General features: G+C 40.9%; 1 protein-coding gene across 3 annotated transcripts; it reads right to left on the bottom strand.

The window, feature by feature from the left end:
• Positions 1-8,922: 8,922 nt before the first annotated feature.
• YTHDF1 (YTH N6-methyladenosine RNA binding protein 1) lies at positions 8,923-24,482 on the bottom strand. 3 transcript variants are annotated; one of them, XR_003536516.1, is made up of 5 exons: positions 24,090-24,482; positions 23,686-23,710; positions 22,117-22,196; positions 12,496-17,996; positions 8,923-10,419 (listed from the first exon to the last, which is right to left on the bottom strand). XR_003536516.1 is itself a non-coding variant. In XM_027697310.1 (5 exons), the coding sequence occupies exons 1-4, from the start codon at positions 24,114-24,116 to the stop codon at positions 16,425-16,427; spliced, it is 1,704 nt and encodes a 567-aa protein (XP_027553111.1). In that variant the 5' UTR covers positions 24,117-24,482; the 3' UTR covers positions 8,923-10,419; positions 16,396-16,424. The 3 variants fall into 3 exon arrangements, 2 of the variants coding, with proteins under 2 accessions (XP_027553111.1, XP_027553112.1); XM_027697310.1 differs by having other exon boundaries at positions 16,396-17,996; XM_027697311.1 differs by having other exon boundaries at positions 16,473-17,996.
• Between the last annotated feature and the right edge of the window lie 152 nt (positions 24,483-24,634).

Below are 24,634 nucleotides of genomic sequence, written 5' to 3'. Positions count from 1 at the left end.
TTGTGGTTAATCTGATGGAGCTCTTTGAGGCTGTAACTGCTACAGCAGCCAAAGGGGAGGCAACAGGCAGAGCACAATTAGGTTTGCAGCGTGCAGTGGACAGGGCTTTGCAAAAGAAGCTAATGACTGAGATGGGGAGTCCCAGAATAAGTGGATGTGCTGCGGCTTAATGCTCTGGAAATTGCCCAGAAACAAAGATGCAAGCAGGAAGGGATTAATGGAAACCTTCTGTGTCAGAAGGAAATTATTCTTGGGATGGAGCAATACAGACAGCTTGTCTGGAGCAGAACAAAAACCAGTGAGGTAAGACGGAGAGCTTCCTGGGGCAGGGGGAATGTTTCAGTCCTGAACATCACATTCCATGACCCCTCATGCTCCAAATAAACAATTCCCTCCTTTTTTTCAGAAAGAGCTCCTGGGATTCTGCTTTTTTGATTTTTTTTTCCTTCATCACTTTCTTCTGCTCTAATGCTGTTTGCTTTGTTGGAGGTTTCTGTTTGTGTTTTTTGGGGGGTTTGTTTTGTTTTCAGAGGGTTTTGTTTGTTTGTTTGTTTTTAAACAAAATCAGGAACTTATTACAGAACAAACCATGCCAGCAGCATGCACACGTCCCATCTATGTGGGGATGGAAGAGTCATACAGCTGTGATCACATCTCGTGCTTGGAAGCCCAAGCATGAGCTATGTCAGACGGTGCCAACCGGGAGTTACACTCCCCACACCCTTCCCTGCATTCTGCAAATCTGCAGACAAATGGGAATGGCAGGTCAGGAACAGAAAGGCCTCCTTTTGTACCCATTAGCTTTGGGAAGAGTCTTGCAATGTAGTAGTCTGACACAAATAGTGAGAACAAATTCCAAGCAAATGGCACCTAAAAACCATCTCACTTCCCAGGGCTTAGTAACCTGAGAGCAGGGACATGAGAAAAAGCTCCAGTCTTAGCCTTGTTAGTTGTTACGCCCACAAGACAGACCAATTCTCACCTCTGGGTACATCAGTGCAAAAACCCCCGTCCAAGGGGGACTCCCTTCTGGGAGTCACATCTGGAAGTCAGAGTCAAGCATGGCATAGGTCAGGGGGAAAAAAAGGGTAAAATATGCTTGTGTCCTGGAGCACCCAGCCCAAGGGGAACAGAAACCCATCCTGACCTCAGGGCAGCAGAGGACACACAGGTAATGAATCTGTTTGCCAGAGAAGATGGTGCTGGGGGGGGTCACCACACTCATACAGTTTACCACAAACCAGCTTATTTTCACATGAATTTACTTCTCAATTCAACAGGTGTTAAGAACTCTGGGAACAAATTACCACTTACATCATGTAACCTCAGAGTGATCCATATATATCTGTACATTTAAACTAATGCAAAGGACGTGCCCCATCACAAACATCTCTACAAAGGCATCCTAAATATGCAGTTGGACCTATGGAAAGAGCCAAAGACCTGACCAGCTCCCTTTAGCTCATCTAACTGAGCTCTGCTGATGGCCACCAAAATGGCAATGCTGTCAACTCCATCAGCAATGACCAAATTAGCACCAGGGAGATGATCACGATCTCTGCAGTGGGCTTCTTGGCAGGCAGTGTGCTATTACATTTCCTCCAGCTTTGCTAATTCTGATCCTTTACCCTCCACTAGCTGTGCAGCCTGGGATGGAAATCCAATCACTGAAATAAGGTTTTTTGGTGTTTACAGTTAGGGGGTTCAATTAAAAAAACAAAGTATGGGCAGGTTTGTAATGGGGAAGGGAGCAGCCCTCTGTGACAGAGCTCGTGTTGTAAGCCGGTGTTACTACTGGAGAAAAGATAACTCTGAATAAAATCCTTATCTTATCAGAGCTTTTACACTGCCAAAGAATTGCAGAGCTTCCCATACCCATTGCTTTTTTTATTTATCTCAAAGTTCTTGCAGGAAGAAAAAGCCATCCTTGCAGAACCCCCTTGTCATGGGTGGGCTGCAACCACCCACCACAGGATGTGCTTTTACAGCATGGACAGCTGGGCAGACACCACACCAGACCACCTGTCTGACAAAATCTGTGAAAAAGGGGCTGCTTTCCCTTGTTTGTATCTCTGAGAACAGTACCTGATGTACACTGAGCCTTCCAGACCTCCTCCCTCCTCTGCTATTTTATTTCATTGTTAATCATCCCACTTTTCTCTTTGTTAGCATCATTAATACCTTTAATGCACTCTTATAAAAAGCACAGTGAGATTGCCAGCTAGTGGAAATCAGCAGTGTCTGGGGCTGTGCCAATTCCCTTCAGCTCAGACACACAGTCATAGTTACCACCTTTCTATTAGTGTGAAGAAAAAGCCATCACTATTTCTCCATGTGCCTCTCTTCTTGGAAGCAAACACATATGTGTGTACACATATCTATATGTAATATACACATTCATATACATAAAGCTACTACATAGCAGAAAAATCCCAGTGTTTACTCCAGAGTGTGATTTATTTGAAAAACTAATGGCTTATTATGTGCACAATGTTCTTATTCTACTGAGGATGAAAAGTGCCTTGGAGAATGAAGTCTGAGAACTAACCGAATTGGAAATGATGACATTAGATCACAAAGAAAATCCATTTTAACTATCCAGGACTCTGAGGCTCCTGTTTGTACAACATTTCCTGTGGGCAGAGGTGCCAGAGAGGCAGTGCCTATAAATCTGCTTTTCTCTGTGATGTGATGGCTCTTGTAACTAACCTTTCAAACAGACTCAACGTGCAGTCACCAGGCTAGAGATGCTTTCTGCCTCTGGACAAACCTTACCAGACTGAATAATGGCACAGCTGGGTTCCTGGGAATAATTCAAACACCTTCTTTATTGCTCCATGAGCAACAACTGAGGGATACTGCAACAGTCACAAGCCTCCCAGGAAAGCCCATGTGGGCTTCTCACTGCAGGTGTGCTGGGGAAGCTGATGGCCAAGCCACAGGGAAAGATTGTTCCTTACCAGACTGACAGATTAAAACTAGGAATTCCTGTTTCTTGCCACAGGAAACAAAGAATAATTACAGTTTTAATGTTTTAGTTGTAATTTCTGTTTTACAGAGGTCAATTATAGAAAACTAGGGGACACAGCTGATCCTCCTGTCTTTCCATTTATCTCTAACACAGCCATGCCCTCACACTTTAAAAAACAAATAAGAACAGAAATCACAGGACTACTTGCACATTTGCCACCTTCCCCCCTCGGCTTTGCTCAGGTTTCTCTTCCCTGGCCCCCACTGTGCCTTTCTGCTCACCCTGCAGAACCCAGGGGGTCTCTCGTGCTCCACTTGCAGGACAAGCTTTCTCCAGGCTTTTGACTATGAAAGACCTCCATGCTCAGAGTATTTCTGAATGGAAAACTGCATCTGCTCCCCGACTGAAAAAGCACAAAAGCACAGCTTCGCAAATGCCTTGTGTGTGTTTACTTACCCTCTTCACCACCTCGATGGGCCACTCTGCAGAGCATCAGCCCATCAGGAGGAGGCGAGAAGGAAAGGTGCGTGTTCTCTTGAGTCATAACACAGGTCACGCTCTCCAGAGCAGATGATGATTTTGATTATGTTTCTGAGAATGGTTATGCCTCACAAACCACTCGGATTTCACCAGGAGGCTTTTGGATTTTAACAGGAGGAACCTCTGTGCAATTTGTGATCTGCAGGTTCGTATCCTTGCTTGTATTTATTATTTAAAATAAACTCTAATGGATCAATAATTTTTAAAAACCTGTCTAAAGATCAGCCTGTCTGCTGCTCTATTATGCATACTCTCCTTTTTATCTTCCACTATCATGTACTTTGAAATAATTGAATAAGCAACACAGTGTTTTCCCATCCTCAGCAAGGTCAGTAAGTTCAGGAAAAATCTGAAACGATACCTGGCTCATAAAATTCTTCCCCATCTACTATTTTACTCACTATAGGCAGATTACATTTCCCATGGGAGCTCATTAGTGCTGCTCTTTGCTCAGCATCAGGAAATCTTTTGGAGTTGTCTTTACTCCCAGCTGATAAAAATTGCTTTTTGTTTCTTCTCACGACTCACTGCCCATCGCTCCCCAGTTCTGAAGTGGCATTTTGAGAAAGGCAAAGCTTTTGGGCAAAAGAAACCCCACCATGCTTCTAAACCTCGATGCTGCTGCTGAAGGAACGAGCTGCCAGGATCTGCCACCCAACCACGCAGCCAAGGCACAGGGAAAGACTGTTCCTTACCAGACTAACACGTTAAAACCAGGAATTCTCGTTCCTTGTCAGAGCTAACAAGGAGTTATTGCAGTTATAATGTTTCAGTTGTAATTTCTGTTTTACAGAGGTCAAATACATAAAGCTAGAGGACACAGCCTCCCTCGCCCTCACTTTTAAAATGCTGCACTCCAGAGTGACACAACACACGGCTACACCTCCTTAATTGGTTCTTTTGTTCCAAATTTCTGTTGGCTGATCTGGCATTAGTGAAAAAAGCATAAGTCCCTGAACACTGTGAAATAAGGCAGCTTAGTTAAGCAGGTACTACAGATAAAAAACAAGGCATAACAACATTGAACTTGGTGTGATTAAGTGTCTGACCACCCGAGTGCTGCCAACAGTTCAGCTTCAGTACACCACAATTTAAAATTTTGATTTAAAGGCAGATCTCAAAGTTTTGCAGCATGGAGACTGAAAAGGGTAAAATATGAGAAAATATGAGAAAAATACACACAGCTTGCCAGTGGCTTAAGGCAGAAAACCTGCTCTGGTATCTCAGAATCTAATACTGTCTCAGAAATCAATATTCTACAAATTTTACAAACTTCTCTAAAATAGATTTATATTAGAAAAAAAACTTTTCATACACACCAATGGAGTGAGGAAGCCAAAGAATCTCCATAAATCCCCAGACCTTCCAAAATCCACTCTTTCCTGAATGTTCAGAAGTTTCACCCCAAAGAGGGTGCAGAAGAAGCCACTCTGCCAGTAACTTCAAACGTGGCAAATCTGGGCCCACTACAAATCTGGGCCCACTACACAGCACGTGCAAGTCATTAATTAGAAAATTACTTGCCATCCAGGTGTAGACAATGATCTGATTTGTTGCTTCTTTGGCCTAACGACTCTCACCCCCTCGAGGTTTCATCGGAATTCCACTAAATAGTGTCTCAACAAAGTGCTTTCAGCTGTAAGAATCCCAACGTTCACTTTCTCTGCCACCAAGAGCTTTCAGCTGAAACAAGTTGTTACAGGAGAGCCAAGAGCAGCAGGAACAGTTCCTACCACATCAGTGATTTCTAACTTCTTAGGAGGGTTTGCAGATCACTAACTTCCAGGGAAGTGCAGAGCTCTCCTAGAGAGTCAGATGTTATCAATAATCAACTTGCTCAAGTTATAATTTGCAGATCCACGGAGCAGGGCACAGAAATCAAAGTAGATATAAATGATGGAAAGAAGCCCCTAGTAATATCTGCATAAATTGATGTATCATTTACTGATAAAATTTACTTTTTTCCTATTCTCACTTCACAGATGGTGAGGGGGGGAAATAATCAAGGAAGTTGCTTGCAATATGTATTGCTGCCCAAGGCAATGCATTAATAATCTAAAAATACCTGGAGAATGTATATTTGGTAAAACAAGTATTTACACCTCTTTCCCACTGTCTTCATTATTGAAACCACAGCAAAACACCAGATCCTACTGATTTAGCAGCAGTTGGACATAAGAAATGCATTTGGTGAAGACTTTACTGACTGTCTGTTGTCATGGTAACATCCCAGGTAAAAATAATTTCTCGAATAACTTATAAACAGACAGATGGCATAAAACCTCCTACGCTCTCCAAATTGAAGGAGATTCAGTAAAAGACAGTCAAAGACAGTGTTGGTGCCAGTTCTATGAAGTCCTGCATGTTGAAGAAGGCACATCTCCAAGGTCTTGCTTATGCTGGCAGTAACTCACCTCAGAACATGAACAAAAGGGAGATCAGGGACATTACAGGAAGTAAAGTGATGAGACACAAGTCAAGTCAGCACTCTTGTGTAGGCTCTCCCAAGGGATTACAAAGGTGCCCTAAAATGATGATCCTACATAAAATAAGGAAATTAATCCCATACTGTAACAGGGAACAAAAGCTTTTCTTGGAATTGCTGAAGCCCTGCCCTGCTTATCCTCTGGCAAGGAAACGAGAAATATCACAGACTGTCCTCACGTTGCACGTGCAATACACATCATTGCATCTGCAATATGCAATTTTAAAGCTTTTTTTTTTTTTCCAACATAAGCTTTCTGAAGACAGGAAAGCTGCAAAATCAGTAACATTCATGCCCAAGACAATCCCCTGCACCCTTACATTAGGACAAAGCACCAACACATGTGAACTGGAAGTTGTACTCGGGATGATGTCACCTATGAAACAGCCCATTGGACTGAACCACGTTCCTGGTGAAATCCAAAATCTCCCTCTGCCAAGTCACACCCCAATTAAGTCATTTCAACATTCTGACTCAACTCTCTTAATTCTAAAAATAGGCTAAACAAGAGCTGTTCCTTCTCAAAGGAGCTGTGGACAAGGCAGGGATCACAGAAACAGCCCCAGCTACACTCGCACTATTCTTGGGTAGGATCATAAATTCCAATTAAAAACCTGCACTTTCCCAAAAATAGTGAACAGCTTTCTCCTGAAAAGAGCAGATGCTGAGCACTGTTGTCAGAAAAAGCCAGAGCTTTTTCCAAGGGAAACAGATTGTTCAACATAAAGAATTCAAAGCAGCTGAGAGCCCAGGAAAAGGAGCATTAGATCAAAACACACTTCTCCCCATTAGACATTGTTTGTGCTTCATTTTTGCATTTATCTGCTATTTTAGCTAAGCTTCCCTTGCTCCTCAGTTACTTTTCTCAATAGGTGCACAAGAAAAAGGCAGTAACACCACAACAATTGTTTTTCTTTTGACAGTTTTGTGCTATCTCTGCCTACAAGTTTTTTAATGGCCACATTTGCTGGAATTTCCATCTTCTCTGGGCAAATAAAACCCCTCATTATTAAAGAGGAAAAGCAAAGACCCATTGTCACAACTTGCCCATGCTCTCTAGTGCACTGTGGTCAGTCTAATGCCAATAAATAAATAGTGTTCTCTTTTTCACTGAGATCTCACTAACATCTTTGAGTAAATAATTATCTTTCAGTTCTCCAAAGAAAAATCAAGTATTTTAAGAAACACTCATATCTTTTAGTATCTGTATTCTGACAGTACTGTAAAGGGTGAAAGTGAAAAAGTAGAATTTTAAATTTTACACCCCCCATTTCCATGTCCCAAGAATGAGTGATGTAACAAAACCCCACGAAGTCTGGTCTTATGATGTTATGGCAGAGAAGTAATCTTGAATATGAGCTTATTTTTGTCTGTCTGTTTCTGTCCTAATATCTCAGTGTAGGTTTAACTTGATCATCTTCTCTACAAGCTTAAGTCACTTAAAACCATCATTCACAGCAACACACATAATCTCCATAAAGGTCAGTTATTTAGTACTATTACTTTTGGTGTGACTACCTGCAAACAAATATTTTTTCCCCCAACGATGTAAGTTCACAGCCTCAGAGCAGTGCAATGTGCAGCCATCACCAACCAGCAACTGAAACCAGAGAAATAATTTCATTTAACTCTGTAATCAGCATTTGATGCTACCAGCTCCATTTGGCTTAAAAGTGGAAGGCAGCAGTGCTACTGGCACACCCAAACTCTAAAAACATCAAGCAAAAGCAAGTCACTCAAGGAGTGAATTTAAGCACAATTCCAAAACCATGCAGGCACGTTCCTTTAGAACTTTTACTTGGACTAAATAAAGAATAAGTAAGACCTGTGACATGAAGTTATTCCAAAAAAGACATTGGAAGAATGCTTCTTCCCCCTCACAGTGTAATTTGAACACTGCAAACCAAAAAAAAGCGAGTCATCTCTTGAAATTGCAGTGGCAGGGGATTGAAAATCAGAAGGGCCAACAGCCAGTTCAGTTATCTGAGCACCCAACGTGGTCGTAACGAAGGGGATTATTTTACCCACTGTTAAATCTTCTCCCACTTAAATCAGATAGTGCTGCACAACATTGCAGTATCAGGAAGAAATCCCTGCATGCTGAAGCTGTTATGAATGTTTTCTGTTACCCACAAAGCCTGACAGCTGAAACTTTTTGTTTCCTTTAATACAGTTTCAGCTAAAGGCTCCCAGTTTGTTGCCTTTTTTTCTGGGGTTCTTTTGTTTTGTTGGGGGTTTTTTTGTGTGGTTTTTTAATATTTACCTGAAGTCTATGGTATATCACTGCAGAGATTCTTTTGAGCTGAAAAAAAACTAATAAAGTTGTGCAACTAACTTTCCGCTTTAGGGTCCAGATGGAGCTGAGTTCTTTTGGCTCTGGAATCACCAGTGTAAGTATTCCGACATAACAACTGAAACAAACAGCAGGTGCTTTTATTAGATGGCAACATGTTTATAAAATGCAGTATTGCTTCAATAAGTCAGTTAAAAAAAGATATCAAGTCAAATTACTAAAGTTAGAGCTGGCAAATACAGCCAACTGCTGGAAAAGAAACTGGTCAGAGCTGTATTTGGATTTGAGAAGTTCTTTTCTCACCCTGGTGACCCCATGGCTGTGCTGCTGCCTCCTCAAGGTTGCAGGACAACTTCCAATCCTTTCTTCAGCTTCTCTACCATACAAGGAGAAAGGGAAGCACAAGTGACAACCACTGGACATGCACACAGTTCCTTGGAGGAACAGGAAAAACAGTTAAATGTTCTCTGCAGAGTCCTGCAAAACCCTTCTGCAACCATCAAGTGTGCTGAGAGCAAACATCTGAGTTATTCAATCAAACCACTTCTCAGGTTAGACTTAATTCACCAGTCAGCATAAAGGGTGATTGTAACAGAGAAAGAAGGCAGGGAAAAAATGAAAATGACATCAAGCTTGCTAAATATGTATTGTTTATTAAGGCTTGTATTCTCCTAGAGGAAAAAGTTAATCTGATGCTGTCCATTACCCCTTACAGGCAGTAACAGTCCAGAGACAGAGTTATACGTTCTAAATACAAGTCTAAATGATACAGATTAAACTTTATTTAAATTGGAGGTCCTTTTGGAGTAAATAGTATTCAGAAGATACTTGCTTTCTAATATAGTAAAAGATCCTCTACAATAAACACGTGCAGATTCAGTGTGCTAGAGCAGCGGACATGAGCACCATTTCCATGCTTAATTGGAACTCCAGTTGGTGACAGGTTCTCCGACGGTCCCCTCACTCCACAAAAACATGACAGCAAATTCAGTTTCTTAAAACAGGTTTTTTTACTCATCCAACAGAAAAAAAAAAAATTAGACATACACACCGTCAATTTTAAACATCTGAGGCATAATCCATCATATTATCCGTACTATTAGTTCCTACGTTAAAGCTCAGCATTATTGGTATAAAAACTTTAAATGGCATTAGGATTTGGGGGCTGGGAGGGAGTAATGAAGGGAAGGATTAAAAATGATCTGCAAGTTAACTAATAACACCTGAAAGCTGAAACAGGTTTAAACACATTGTTTAAAACCCCTGCAATGTCGATAGCATCACATTATTTAATTAAGCTACAAAAACCGTAAAGCAGAATTATGGCTGAGAGAAAGCATCTCGCTCACCCTCGGCAGGATATGGAATAACAGATGCACACTGAAGCACTGGTTAACAGAATGTGAAAGGGAAATATTTTCCAGAGAAACAGTTTCACTGACAATTTGATTTTCTACTAGACAGAAAAAACCAACATGGCGCATCAGCAGTTTTAAAAGTGTAATTGTACAGATAAATAAAGAGGCAGAGCAGCTGCACAAAGTGATCAGAAATTAAGGTTTGGGTTTTTTTCCATTTCAAAATTCTGAAGTGCAGTATCTTAAGAGGTTTTTCAAATGACACAAAAAAAAATCAATGCATGGTTTCTTACTTCCGCCATGAAGAAAAGGGTTTGGGAGGATAAAGGAAGATTTGTCATGTATTTTCCATAATCTCTATATCTGGCTAGGAACATAATTCGTGCCAAAATAAAGTCTTTGGGAAGCACTGACACTTTAGTATGCTCATGTATAGGTCCACATTAGGTTAATATAACTGTTTATCAACTTAAAAAAATAAAAACAGACACACCTTTATTAATGATTTCTACAGAATTTTACATAGAAAAAAAAGATACAAATTAATGCAGATCCACTTGGGCAAAAATAAACTACAATGTACTTAAAGATGCGACAATTTCCCCTGCACGAGAAGATATATTGGAGCTGAAAGCTTTAGTTTGTCCTGATGCCAGGATACAGCACCAGTTATACTTAATTTTGTTTCTCATAGTCGAATTTAATATCAGTTCTAGTATATATATCAAACTGTATATGTTTATTCTTATTGTTTGTTTCGATTCTGACGTTCCTGCAAAGAGAAAAAAGTTAAGATTTTAGTCAAATGAACAAGCAAAAAGTTTTTAGTAGTTTTAACAGCACTAATGTGATCCCAGATAATTACACACTTAAAACAATGCTACTACATTTTATAAATATATTGTTTATACCCAAAAAGCCCAAGGACTTGATAACTTAATGTTTAAGTGCAGCCTCAAGTGGAACATCTGAATGAATACCTGCACAGCCACTTCAAACCAACAGCAGATGAAGGTCACTGAGAGAAAGGTATGAAATATCAACATCCCTAAAGAGAAACAGGATCTGCAATATTCTACTTTCTGGATTATTTTAGCTACTGCAGTAGTAGCACAACCAATACACGAGCAGAAAGCAGATGGCAGATTAGTGAACTCCACAGAACCGGTATAATTTTGAAGCACTCAAATGACTTTGGAGTTTAGTCACACTCAGTAAAAGCAGTGATTTCAGCTGTCTAGAAATTCTGTTGCTAATTCTCCCTGTCTGCTCAACTGTTCTGGGAGGCACTGGGAAATACTTGACAAGTTGGGGGAAAAAAATATATCAGGTAGAAGACAAGTTATGTGCTTTTGCATGGTCTGATAAAACCCATCATGGCTGGACTGAACCACCCAAGAGTGTCCCAAACCATTCCAGTACAGCAGCTGGGGGGATCTCTGAGCCTCTCTCGAAAGGTTCTGCTAATCAGAAATCCTGAAAACAAATAAAGGCCATCTAAGGGATACAGCACCTGCAGGGAAATCTTGGCTAAGGGAGCCTGTGCCCTGCCAGCAGCAAACGGGGAGGCCTTTGGAGCAGTGTCTGCACAGGGATTACACAGATACACAGAGAATGCCTGAACAAAACCAGGGGGGACTTGTTCACTGTTTCAGGAGCCCCACAAGCTGCAGAAAATGCCACAGACAGCAGGACAAAACCATGCTGCTGTGTTCTTTAGTCCTGTGCATTCTCCAGCTAAGGCACCAGCTAAGGCAGACTGAATAGAAAGGGCCCAGCCTTCCCGTTTCCCACTCCATCCCAACGCTGTCTGGAACAGACTGTACAGTGCAGAACTGGCATGGAAAGACACAGCTCTGCAAAAGCATCAATATGGCACCAAATCCTATTTCAAGCAAGAAAATTGTGAACTAGCCCAAGCAGCAACAACAGCCAACTCCTAAACTAACGCCTTCAGATTCTACTTGTTTTGTGGAATCCTTCTGTATAAAATTCCTCTCAGAATTGTTTCTGTTGCGATATAAAGCTTATTTGCAAATATACCAAACATTATAAATGTAACAGACTGCATTTGCTGCTTCAGCTGGTCACAGCATAAAAATCAGAAGAGATTTTAAAAAACAGAATATATTGATTTCTGCCTCCAGGCAGAATATTAATATTTCAATATTCATAATAAAATTAAATCAACAAGGTCCAGTATGAATTCTTAATCTGTGATTTAAGGTAGAAGTAAGAAATAGCAAAACTGTTTTACCAAATCAACAAAACAGACTGTGTAAAGTGGTAGAATTAATTTTAAAAATCTATATTCCTCCTGTCTTTTAACTGCTGACTGTGATGAACTGTCAATGAAAGACATTTCTTAGTGGCAAAGCATCAGAACGTATTAGGTGCTGAATGTTCTTAATAAAAGGAGCTTATGTCTGCCTGACATTTCAAACAAAAGGTAGCTAGAAAGAATCTAGAACTGAATCATATCAGCTCGTTTTCAGGCTTCAAAAAAAAGTAATTATTCCATCCTACCTCCATTTCTAAGGTGGCACATCCCCTTTAACTCTACTGCCCTACCATGCTCAGCAGCCCATTCTTTCCCATTGCCACCTTACGTAACCTCTTTTTAGTTTTCTGTGTAGTCGTCCGCTGACCGTCAGAATTCGACTTGCTTTAAAAATTGAAGGTTTACATTCTCATGGACTAGTCCCACAAAAACAGTGACGGGCTGGCACCTCAGACTTCTACCTGGTACCTAGAAAGTATGCTCATGGCATTCAGAAACTCAGCTCAGGCTTTATAATTCAGTAAAAAGTGCTATTTACTGAGCAAGTTCTCAAGCAGTTCCTCCTACCTTGCTGCTTGCTTTCTCTCTTGGGGGCTAATCTGAGTCTTCCTCTTTACCAGTGTCTGAAACCACATAAATTGATGCAACAATTCTTCGTGCTCCTGAGCATGGCTGCTTTTTAGAAGCTCTAACTCTCAAATTCTCTTCCTTACTGCTATTTAGCACTACTGCAAGCAAGAACAAACAGTTTTGTAAGCAACTAACAAAGCTTTGCTCGTTTTGGTTCTGAAGATCCGGAGCCTTCACAGTTTCTCTTCTCCAGTGGAATTCTCCAGTATCTCACAGGAGAGCTCCTGCTGCATTTCTCCTTCGTGACACTAATGTATACGGTCTTCAGACACAGGGAAAATGGGTTTTCACATAACTTGCAGAAGTTTCCATCTTGGAGACACTCATCCCTGTCAAACTTCTGTTCTCTTCACCTCAGTCTAAAATATCTTCACCCTTCCTACTAAACTTAGTCAAAGTCAATAGGATCAAAGTATTCATCTTCAGACACAAAAATATAAATGTTTTCTTTATATCAGGAACATGATATTAATCTTATAATATAAATGTTTTTTAGCTAGACCTTTGGAGGAAGGACAATATTCCATCCTTAAAAGTTCTATTTCAATGAGTGTGTTCACAGAAAGCTCACTGAGAGGAATCACAGTGCGCTAGAAGAAAATGAGTATTTCCAAGGGCCAACATGGACCAGCCAGCACTTTTCAGTATTTAATCACCTAAAGGAGAACTAGTAATCTTGGAGCTTTCTGAGGCTATGCAGCTCTTCCAACACAACACCAAGGAGCAGACCTTGGAATAGCTGGGTGCCTTGAGCCAGATCAGAGGTGACAGCACAGCAGCCCAGTACAGGAACTGTGACCATGTGCTTAGGTACAGATCTGTGAGGACCAGCTGCTGACATCTGATCTGTCACCCGCCCTACCATGAGATGCAAATAAAAATACCAAAACCTACAACAAGTTTATTGCCTTTACAAGCTTTTTAACTTTGGAAGACAAACTTAACTTCGTTAAGACTGTGCAAGCACGTTTTTAGGGACTGTTAATAATTAACACCACATTACACTGTATTTTCTTTTGAAGAAGATCTCATATGTCACAACTTTTTTACATTTTCAGAGCATGAGTTTAATCACGGAAATTGCTCTTTGTGGACAATGTAACAGCCCTGGAACTGACTGAAAAAGGCTGGGAGGGTCAGGAGGGATTTCAGGCCACTCACTGTTTTGCTATTTCATTCCAGACCCCAACATCCTTCTATTACTCCTTTCCCAGGTTCTGGGTCAAAAGACTGGGCTTAAATATTTTATTACTAGGGCAAATCAAAAGCTGGACTTACATCCCAGCATGAACAAATCTTCCCTCAATTCCAGACACCACAGTACTGGCACCTGTGATGGATCTTTGGCACTTCAATGTATTTCACTGGCATTGCACCTGCCAAACCCTCACCTGCTGACCGGGCACTAACACAGAGGTTCCTGCATCAGTTCAGCTCACACACACTGGAGCTGGCTCTGCACATCAGCTCTGCAAATGCTGGTTAGCAACAAACTGGAACCATCTACAGAACTGAAATGCCAGTGCACTGCAGTGATTATGTTATTGTTCCCTATGAAATATTTGTGTATAAATGACATTGTAGCATTCAAGTGCTCCCTGTGTGGATTTTTAAGATCTCTGGCCTTTTGTAATCACAACAGTGGTGAAACAGAGGCACAAAATTTCAACAAGTAATTAATTTTACAGTTTAAACAGAGTATAATGAATAAAACCAGTAATTTGAGAATCCATTAAGATGGCACATAGACAACCAACCATCTGAAAATGTCAGTTAGGTCATAAGGTACCTTAACTGGCAATGAGAGTCTTCAAAAATTAGTGTGAGAGGAACATTAACTTTGTTTAACAGTAAGGCTTTAACTTCAATAGCACAAACTTCTCCATGATAAAAACTTAGTGTGTGTGTACATCCTGCAAAAAAACTCTTCTAGTAATCAGCTGGACTTCTAAAATTCATTTAGTCAATGAAGGGGAAAAATACTGGCTTTCCAGGCAACAGTTTTAGAGAGTGCAACCTGACAAGCAGCATCTTAGTTTTCATTCCCTCCCTGCTGATCTGCTTTCCCTCTCTAGCACTGTTACCTTCCTCACTTTGGGGTCCCATTTTCTAAGCTATTCAGAGGTATCTAAGAAATATTAAATTAAGACTTCATAGTTTATTTTGTGACTGTGGCATACAAGCTAGAGCCTCGGTTTTAAATGAGGAAGAAAAATGCATTATTTTGAAAAAATGATCCTGTTGTATAGCAAGCAGTGATGTGGTAAGAATATGTTTCAGCCCTTGAACTGAAAGTGGGAATTAGTTGTGTTTATTAAACGAGCCCTCTGAGCTACTACAAAGTTAAGGAATTTCAGTGTTCAGCATGCCACCATCAGGATCCTCCTCGGGCCAGTAAGTCATCTGTGCAAGAGCAGAACTCTCACTTTCCCCATACTCTCACTCCTTAAACATACACACTGTTCTCCCTTCCAGACTTGGCAGCAAGTCCCAGGGAGACTCAGCATTAAAAACCCAAACCAATCCCACCCCTCTACACCATAAACACTGGACAGAGGAACCCAGCCCACCTCACTTAGTCAACACTCTCTCCTATGTAAGTGAACCTCTCCAAGACACAGGTTGCATTAAATATTGAATTGCTGATTGTCTACTGAAGGAATGAAGTGTTCAAGTAAAGGCTTTTACGTTTTACCTTGTGAAACCCCACGGGGAGTACACAAGAAAAACTTCCAATTTTAAGCAGTCCTTCCCTGCTGTGCTGAGGTCAGCTATGCACATCTATCACAGCCAGGAAAAGTTCAGCTAAAAAGTTTTTAAGATGCTGAACTCTTTTCCTCTCATACTTCAAGGGTACATTATATGAAGACAGTTTAAAGCAATTTTAAATGGCAATAAAAACTTTAAATGGCAATCTTAAAATTTAAGCTGCAGGAACATGCATTAAGTCTTTGCTTTAAAAACATCCTGAAGCAAGTGCAAACTGCACTAAACTAAACCTGTCAAACAAATGCTGTATCTGCAATGCTATACGAAAAAGGTCTGGGAAACACTATCAACATCAAGCAAATTTATGTTTTACCTAGGTAATAACTACACACCCCAACACCTATTATTTTGTCAGGCCATTACTTCTAGAGTGCCTAATTAGAGAAAGGCATTCTTGAAGCTGAGGTCATGGGACAGAGAGGGACAGAGGTCTCTCGTGGTAGACTTAAGAGCCATGAAAGTGTATGGAAATTTCTACTACACTCTCCCACTTACTGCCCAAAGTTCTCTTACTAAGGCTCCACTCAAAACTTCAAGAATTAGTAGACAGATTAAACCTGGGAACTGAAAACCTTTATTTATCCAAATAATACATGTGACTTCAGCAGCAGAAATGCAATCTTTCTAGCACTATTCCAGCAATTTTATGCAACTCTTTCTTTTCCAGAGAGATCAACTGAACAAACAAAATCAGGTTTCTTGCTTTTAAAGGTGATGTACAAATTTCAAATACCAGTACAGGTATCAATTCTGATATCCCAGTTCCAGTCAAACAGTGTTAAAACACCTCATAGTTAAGGCAAAAAACTTAAGTGCAATCACTGGTAGAATCCAATTCTGAAACAGAAACTATTTTCTAGTTTATTAACCATTTTAAGATAAAAAAATAAATCAAACTCCAATAAACTGGACATCAAGTCCTTTACCTGCATTACTGCTTAGGTTTCTGCTTCGAAACTCATTAGCTACGAAACTTTTCACAGACAGATTTGCATCAGTTTTTTTTGTGTTGTTAAACACACATGAAACCATCGAGACATATTAAAAACATTTCAAATTCCTACTTACATTTTTTCCACCATAGCAGCCTTCACATTTCATTTTCCCCATATCTGTGTATAAAATAAATTTTTTAATAAGTTTACCTTCCGCACCACCTCCTCCTCTTCCTGGCGCTTTTCATAATGAGAAAAGTCATCAAAGATGGAGGTCGTGTGCTTGTAAGTAGCAATAATTTTAAGCACTTGTTTTGCTTTTTCTAAGGGCACCTCCTGTGTATCACGGGAGTTTGTAACGGGTTTGTTGTCATTGTTCTCCAGCCTGATGTGTCGGAGTTGGTTGTTGGGCACATCCTTCACAAAGATCCACTTGACATCAAATTTCCCCTTCCACTTGTCCTGAGACCAGACACCCGCACTGGTGCCATAGTCCACAGGTGATTTCATCTCTGCAACTCCACAGAAGTGTCCACTGCCATTGACACTGAACAGCAAGTAGACTGGACCCTTGCTGTTCATGGACCGAAAAGCGCTGTCCAGGCGTTTGTTGCCGTGTTCTGTACTACACCAAATAGAATACTTAATGGAACGATGAATATCATCCTCAGAATAGCTCTTTATTATGAACACACGTCCATTTTTAAGGTTCCATTCGAAATCTTTAGGGTTATAGCTGTGAGCAGCTTTGAGTTTTTCCAGGACAGGATGGGACTCTCCGCTGGGAACAGGGTTGGGCTGGGTGCTGCCAGCTGAGCTGCTGTCGGTACCAGTTCCTCCACTTTGGCCAAAAGCTGCGTTTCTGTTGCGAGGAGCCACCCAGCGATTCTGGGGTGGCTGCTGAGGGGCCTGATACTGCGGCTGAGTCAATGGAGGAGGCTGAGTTGGAACAGGCTGAACAATTGGTTGCTGTGGCTGTGGAACAGACTGAGGAGAAGGTATCTGTTGGGGGGCAGGAACTTTCGCCACAGGACCCTTATTGTCCCAAGTACCTATGTCCATATTATGCTTTATAGGGGGAGGAGGCAACGCTCCTCCGATTACAGGTCCAGTTTTTGTTTTCATTTTAGGCTGTGGTTTCGCAGGCTTACTGGCAATAGCAGCCCAAGAGGTTGGTTTAGATACTGGCAAGTTTACATTAGATCCATTACCAGAGAGGGCACCTGTCATCCCGGCACTGTTAACAACAGAACCTACTGTTTTCACCGCAGAAGTTGTAACATCTCCACCAATCTTAAGTCCAACCATTCCCTGTTCAATACTGTTCATTCCAGGAGCTTTATTTAAAGTATCATTATGAAATCCTGTTTGTCCATCCACAATGGTACCACCCAGTGAACTGGGTGGGTAGCTGTAACTGCTCCCATATGCTGAACTTTGAGTCTGCTGTCCTTGGGACCCGCTTGTTCCCCAAGCTGAGAAGGCAGGATTTTCAGGGAAAAAGTTAAACCGGTGTTGATAGATATTATTTCCCAGACCCCCAGGCTGTCCAAAAACAGCATCGTGCATAAAATGATGATCTCCATTACTGAGCTGTCCATAGGTGGTGAGATAAGGGATAGGAGGATCTCCTCCTGTAGACCATGGTGCTTCACTGAGAGAATAGGGGAACCCAATAGATGGTGGATAATAACTGGACAGATAAGGATCAGTCATTGATGGATAGCTACTGTTCTGTTAAAGAAAAAAAAAGTCACCAGATAAATAAACCCTTCATTTATAGGCAGCCACAACACTGTTCATCACCAAACAGAAAAGAAAAATAAGAGACAAGGTAATGTAATTCCTAATTACAGATTTTAGTTCACACTCCAAGAAACATTCAGGGCTAAAATGGAATATCTCGGCATTTATAATGTACCCCAGAACCACTGGCTCACAGATTTTGAAACCATGTAATCTTAGTTACAATACTTAAGGTTATTTAGTAGTTAATATCCTAAAGGATTCCAGACAACTTAACTAGCTATATTTTGTAGCTTACAGAACTAAGGATATTTAGCATTTCTACACTGCTACACCAGAGGAGCTTTAGACTACAATAGCTTAATATAACAACACATATAACATATTATTACAATCCTCATTATGGAGTTGTTTTGAGGGGCCAACAGTCTCCAACAAGCAAAACACACCTCAAGTGGTAAAACATGTAAAGGCCGCTTGTGACACACAGGAGCACAGCGAGACCACGCACAGGCCAAGTTTGCCACAGGCAGACCCAAGAACCACCAACTGAGCCTAAGGTGACTGATGCACCACAGACAAACACATGCAAAGATGGCACATGACACATGCCATCCAAACTGTTGGGAGAAAGACCCTCTCCAGCCTTTTGTGGAAGTCTCTTCATCCCCCAGTAGTCAAGTTACAACTATGCAGGAGTGTTTCTGACTGTCCTTCCGAACAGGCCGTCTCTCCCACTCCATGAAATCAGAGACTGAATGGTTAAAACCAGTAGACTTCCTTTGAAATTTCCTCCCTTTCAACTGTTTTTAAACCAAGCTGAGAAAGCCTTCCTTCCACTAACTCTTCTGCTGATACTTGATTTTGAAACGTTCACTATGATTCTCATATTCAAAAGAACAAAGCCAGAATATTCTAAAGTAGGTTTTATTCCTCTTCAAATAAACTTGCAGCATATGTACTGGAGACCTTCCAAACTGACACTCTAACTGTAATTACCAGTGAGGGGGAGGGAAGGTCAACATCTCCTGTTAATGAGTCAAACAGTAGCTCGCCTTTCCTTACTCATAAAGACTATTTTAAGAAGGGAAACTCTTCTTTCAAACTGAGAGATTTCAAACTTGAAAAAAAAAAAAAGTATCTGCAAAATTAGTGAAGCCGCACCAGAACTTCAGTCATTTTTCCAAAAATCTGATTATTTCTCAGCTTCTTTAAAAAACTGAAGTAAAGAACTCTCCTTGCTGAGGATAAGCCTAATACCCAACTGATACAGAATCAGTTTTACTCCTCATTTTTCAATGACTCCTTTCCATGACACCCCAAAGCCAGAGTAATTCAATATCCTTACATTCCATACACAGATGGATACCATAATATGCCTCCGAGACTTCCCTGTGGTACTGCAAACACTTGAGATTTAAACAACCTAAATTCAATGTTATTGATTTTAAAAAATTATCTCTGCCACTGCTCATGTTGCCTTTATTTACATGCAAATCCTATCATCAACAAGTTACAGAAATCATCTGCCTATAAGATGGTCCTCTAAAATACATTGAATTTTCTGAGACTCACAAGCTAAAATAATCAATATTTAGCATATCAAAACATTTTTCTGAAAGACCTTACTTTGACATTGATGTGTGTTATATTTTAAAGTGTTATAATGAGAAAAAATGAAAAACAAATGCAGGTGAAAGGGAGGAGACATCAGTAGTTCCCCGAGATACTTATGTTCATATATTCTACAGATTTAGAATTCAGGACCAGAAAGAATAAGCCTAGAGAAAAGCAGGTGTTTTGTCCTAAAAATATTTATGCTAAAGGATTCTAGACAATTCCTGTGGCTGTCACCTCCTGTCACACAGCCTCTAAAGTCTCCACAAGGATTCTAACAAGATTAAAGGAAAGTTTCAGCAGGCATCCTTACCAAACATTCAATCTATTTGGATTGGCTTTATGCCAGAGTGTGTAAAAGAAACCCTGACAAAAGTCCTTCCCTGCAACAGCAGAACATTCATTTCAACAAACTTATCCTTGACCTTTCTGCACCCTTCCCTACTTTTTTTATCAAAACCACCATCAAACAAAAACAACAAATCAACCCAAGCATTCTGTTAATTAGGAAGGGAATCTCTTTTCCCCCACAGGATGCTACTTGCTAGTGATTCCCGGTTCCATATGACTAATCTCTTGGTTCTGAATGACTTTAGGTGGAGGATGCTTTTCTTGGAGTGTAAATTTGTGTATCAATAGTCTATTTGACTCAGTTCCCTTTCCTCTTGAAAGTGCTTTTAGTGTGCTTTACAACAAAAAGCTATCACATCCCTGCATTAACTACTGTTACTTGAAGCCCAGAACTTTTATGGTAAGAAAAGAAGGCACTACTCAGACACGATTTTCAACAGAAAGATGGAAGACAATTATATTTTATGTGCTTTTACAGCACGCTCATACTCATTTTAAAGACTAATTTGTATTTTGAAATGACAAAATTAACACAATATTACCAACTTACAGTAGATCTCTGATGTCAAAAAGACTGTTGTGTCAGCTGGGGCTTTAATTTCTTAAGTATTTTTTAAAATATCCAACTGTTTTCAAATCTTTTATTAAGTTGTTTGTGTTCTCCAGTAATTTTTAAGGGCTGAATAAATCTGACTGGGTAACTAGATAATAAAGCTTTGTTCAGCAACATGGTTGTCTTCTGTACAAAATCTCACAGTCCTAATTAATGCCACTGTCACTTTTCACTTAAAATTGTAAGAGGACCTACACAATTGTTTCTTGTAGCATGCCAACTTCCCACTGCAGCAGAAATAAATCGCTCAATGGAGCTACACTTTCATAAAGAAAACTTTTATTATTATAATTATGGAAATTCTAACAGCCGTAGCAATTTTTCTATTTAAACCTAATAATTGGGCTTGTTGACAGCAAAGACAAGTTTTCTACAATTAAGCTATAACAGATGGCTCTACCTTTTTTCTATGTGAAACATTCAGTATATTTCACATTAGAAAACACAGCTTGGTTGAAATTACATACTAATGTGATGAAGAGGAATTTAAAAAAATTAGAGGAAGGTGAAAACTTAAATTTATTTTAAAATTAATGTTGCATTAAAAAATAAAATTTTACTTCCTTTTTCCCCCACAAATTTTCTGCTTTTTTACCTTCTACAGCACATTAATTCCAGAAGAGGGAATGCTTCCCATTAAATTATTTTAACTTTGTGTAAGCCTGGTGAACATGTCTATGCTGCAAGAGAGCTCAGTGATGTCATCATTATTAACACTGGCATCTATCAGTTCCAGGATGAATTATGAATTTCCTTTTTAAAATGTAACACTTAGCCTTTCCATCAAGAAATAATCAGGTAGTTCTAGGAAATGTCTCTCTCTGAAATGGCATTTCATACTTAATGAAAACTTTTTGCTTCTCCAGTTTCTTTACAGTTTGCTCACTTTGATGATTTGAATGTTCAGTCAAAAATTACCTCAATTAGAAGATATTTTCAATTATAATTGTATTTAAGTCATGGATGTTAACTTAATGTACATTATAATTAGAGTTTGCATTACAGTACCTTATTCTGAAGTAACACATCTTTCATTCTTAAGATATTTCAGAGGACACGAAAGAATAACATTTGTTGAAGTGTAAAAAGTGGGACAACTCTACAGACTAGCTAGAAAGCATGGAAACCAAACTTCAACTACATTAATTTCTAGGATTATATAAATAATTGAAATCAGGAGAGCCCAAAAGCAGAACTTTAAGACTCCCACATGCAACTTGTCTATCAAAGAACTGTAAGATCAAAGTCTGTCCCAGTCCAGCCTTATCAATAACCTGCAATTTGAAGAGCAATCAGCTCCAACTACTTGGAGCATCAACTTCCATTTTCACTTGTGGCCATCTGGATATGCAGAGTAATATTAGCTTTGGGAGCACAAATGCTGGTTGTATCACCAAGTAACACAATATGCTGTCATTTCTTTTTCCATTTCTATTTAAGGAATTTGCTCCCTCCACACAATCCTATGAATTGAGTGCCAACAGCATGCCTAAGGAAAAAAAAAAACTAAGTTAAAAATACACTAACCTGATTTGACTGCCCGGAAAGGTAAGGTTCAAAATCGTTGTCATGAACTGTGTCCTTCTGATGTAACGAACCATTTTGTACTACAAGAAAAGGGTTATAACAGATTATAACACCATGAGCAGCATTTCAGCAATGACTTCCACCCTATGCTGCTTTATGAAAAGCCATATTTCTTCTTCAAAGCGTGAAGACTCATAAAAAGACCAGGGGATGACAATTTTTCCCACAAAACTCTTTACAGTACTGCTTATAAAACTAAGTTTGAGTAAATTAAAAAAAAAATAATTCTATAGTTGAGAGCGAGTAGAAAACTCATGTGAATTAACTCCGAACAAAAAGTAATTATTAAGAAGAATTTTGTGAAAAATATTGGGAAACAACATCTATTGTTCTGGTCCATAATTAGAACACTCAAACTCACAGTTCTCCCAGTGTGTTATTCACTGCTTAAGCTGGTTAAAATAAGATGATGTGAGGTTACATTTAATTATGAAATGATGACTGGTAAGTGCTTTGATATCCTGATATTTTCAGGAAAACTTAAATTTCAACGTTCTCATCTGTAAAACAGAGATATCTGCCATAATCAAAGTCCTACTTCAGCATAAATGAATGTCTGAAGAAAAGCATTCAAACCCCATTACTCAAAGATATACAAACCCAAAACTGCTATTAGGTCCCTCCAAATTACTTCCTGTGTTTGCTTTAAATTTAAGAAAACAAGGCCAAATACATTGTATGATAGTTGCTGTATCTACCCATTTCATAGAACAGCTGAACTAAATACAACACTACACCAAATAGGACTTTTAGAAAAAAAGTTTAGGAACTTATCAAAATATTTCTGCAAAGTTTTTAAAGGAGAGTAGAGGTAAAAGAGTGTTTACAAACACAGCAAACGGAGTCAAACTTTCTGCAACTGGAAGTAGGTGGACTTTTAAGGCAGGTTAAGATCTATTAAAATGCATTTATGAGTTGAATATCATTAGTTTCTAAGCTTGAACAGTTACATGCTTATTAGCAATCACAGGAACAATCAAGGTATTTCCTCAGATGACCTGTTATTAAATTTAACTTCAAATAAAGCACAGGAGTTATGAGAAAGCCTATTATCTCACCTGAGGTTAAAACTACCTTTTATTTAAAATTCCTTAAATTATTAAGTTTGTAGGCTTATGTCAATATCTCAGCCAACAGAGCAGCAACAAAACTGCATTCACAGAGCAGGAAGAGAGTGTGCAAAAGTATGTAAAAATATATATTGTACAGAGACATCCTTGTGACTTTATGCAGGAACCTGCTTTACCTTCAGGAAATGAGGAGCATTATTTAGTATCAACACACAGTCCTTCCCCCTGCAAACACAGCAGCGTTAAGTGGGATGCAAGCAAGCTTGGATGAATGGCAGTTTACCTTATTTTGGAAACAAAGCACATGTTCCCTCATTCCCAAATGTTTTCCATACAGATTAGGAGAGATACATTTCTGCTCCCCAACAGGTACCTGTGTAATTGTAATTGATCTATTACAGTAACAATTTAAGCGACCAGATCTCGGTACGATCCTCACCTTTATTATCCTGTCCCTTCGGTCTCTGGGAAGCCACGGCACATGATTAAGGGGGAGGAGGGAGGGAAGGGAAATAAAAAAAAGTTAATTTTAGGAATATTGTCATATTATCACTGTAAAACACGAGCACAGCGCCCGAGGACGGAGAAGAGGCTCATAAGAATTGCCAACAACATCTCGGGGTTTGTTGGAGCCGGGGCTGGAGCAGCGTGTTCCACGTATCACCCAGCACCGGCCTTCCTGAGAAATGGCCCCGGCTCTGGGGAGGCGGCGGGACCGCGCCATGCCCTCGGGGGAAGCTGAGAACCACCGAGCTCCAAAGCAGCCCGGAGGGGGAAGAAAAGCCTCCCGGGGCCTCCCAGCCGCCGCAGGCCCGGGAACCCCCCGGCCTGCCGCTCACTCACCTGAGGGTCAACGCTTGTGGCAGACATAATTCATGTACAGGGCCGCCGTGGTTCAGCAGAGAGAGCGCCGGGGAGGGGGGCGAGGCAGGGCCGCGGGGCTGCGGGGCCTGGCGGGGCCGAGGGGCGGCGGCGGCACCTCCTCTCCCCTCAGGCGGCGGCCGGGCGGGGAAGGGGCCGGGGCCGAGGGGGAGGGAAAGGGGCCGCCTGGCGCCTGCTCGGGGCGGCTCCTCGGGGGTCGCGGCGGTGCGGGGCGGTGGTACCGCGGCTCGGCGGTGCTGGGCGGTGCCGGCCCGTGTCTCACATGCCCGCGGGCCGGGCCTGGGGCCGCTCCGAGCGGGGGCAGCGGCGGCCGCCGACTCCAATGGCGGCGGGCGCCGGGCTGCGGTGACGTCAGCGCCGAGCGCGCGCGGGGCGCGCCGGGAGCGCACGGACGGCGATGGCGGGGGAAGGCGCGCGCGGGGCGGTGGCGCTTCTGCGCGTGCGCGGGGCGGAGGGCGCTGAGTGGGACGGGGGGGAATGAGGGAGGTGAGGGGATGAGGGAATGA

This window comes from Neopelma chrysocephalum, unplaced genomic scaffold (assembly GCF_003984885.1).
Source record: "Neopelma chrysocephalum unplaced genomic scaffold, ASM398488v2 Primary Assembly neopelma1_119, whole genome shotgun sequence".
NCBI lineage: Eukaryota > Metazoa > Chordata > Aves > Passeriformes > Pipridae > Neopelma > Neopelma chrysocephalum.
The sequence above is the reverse complement of the archived record's forward strand: the minus strand, read 5'-3'. Positions and strand labels throughout refer to the sequence as shown.

Excerpts from the sequence above, each read along its gene's own strand:
- YTHDF1 (XM_027697310.1), bottom strand. The coding sequence starts at position 24,116 with ATGTCTGCCACAAGCGTTGACCCTCAG. Across the intron at positions 23,711-24,089 it reads CCACAAGCGTTGACCCTCAG|AGACCGAAGGGACAGGATAA; the intron begins GTGAGTGAGCGG and ends GTGGCTTCCCAG. Across the intron at positions 17,997-22,116 it reads TTTCCGGGCAGTCAAATCAG|AACAGTAGCTATCCATCAAT; the intron begins GTTAGTGTATTT and ends TTTCTTTAACAG.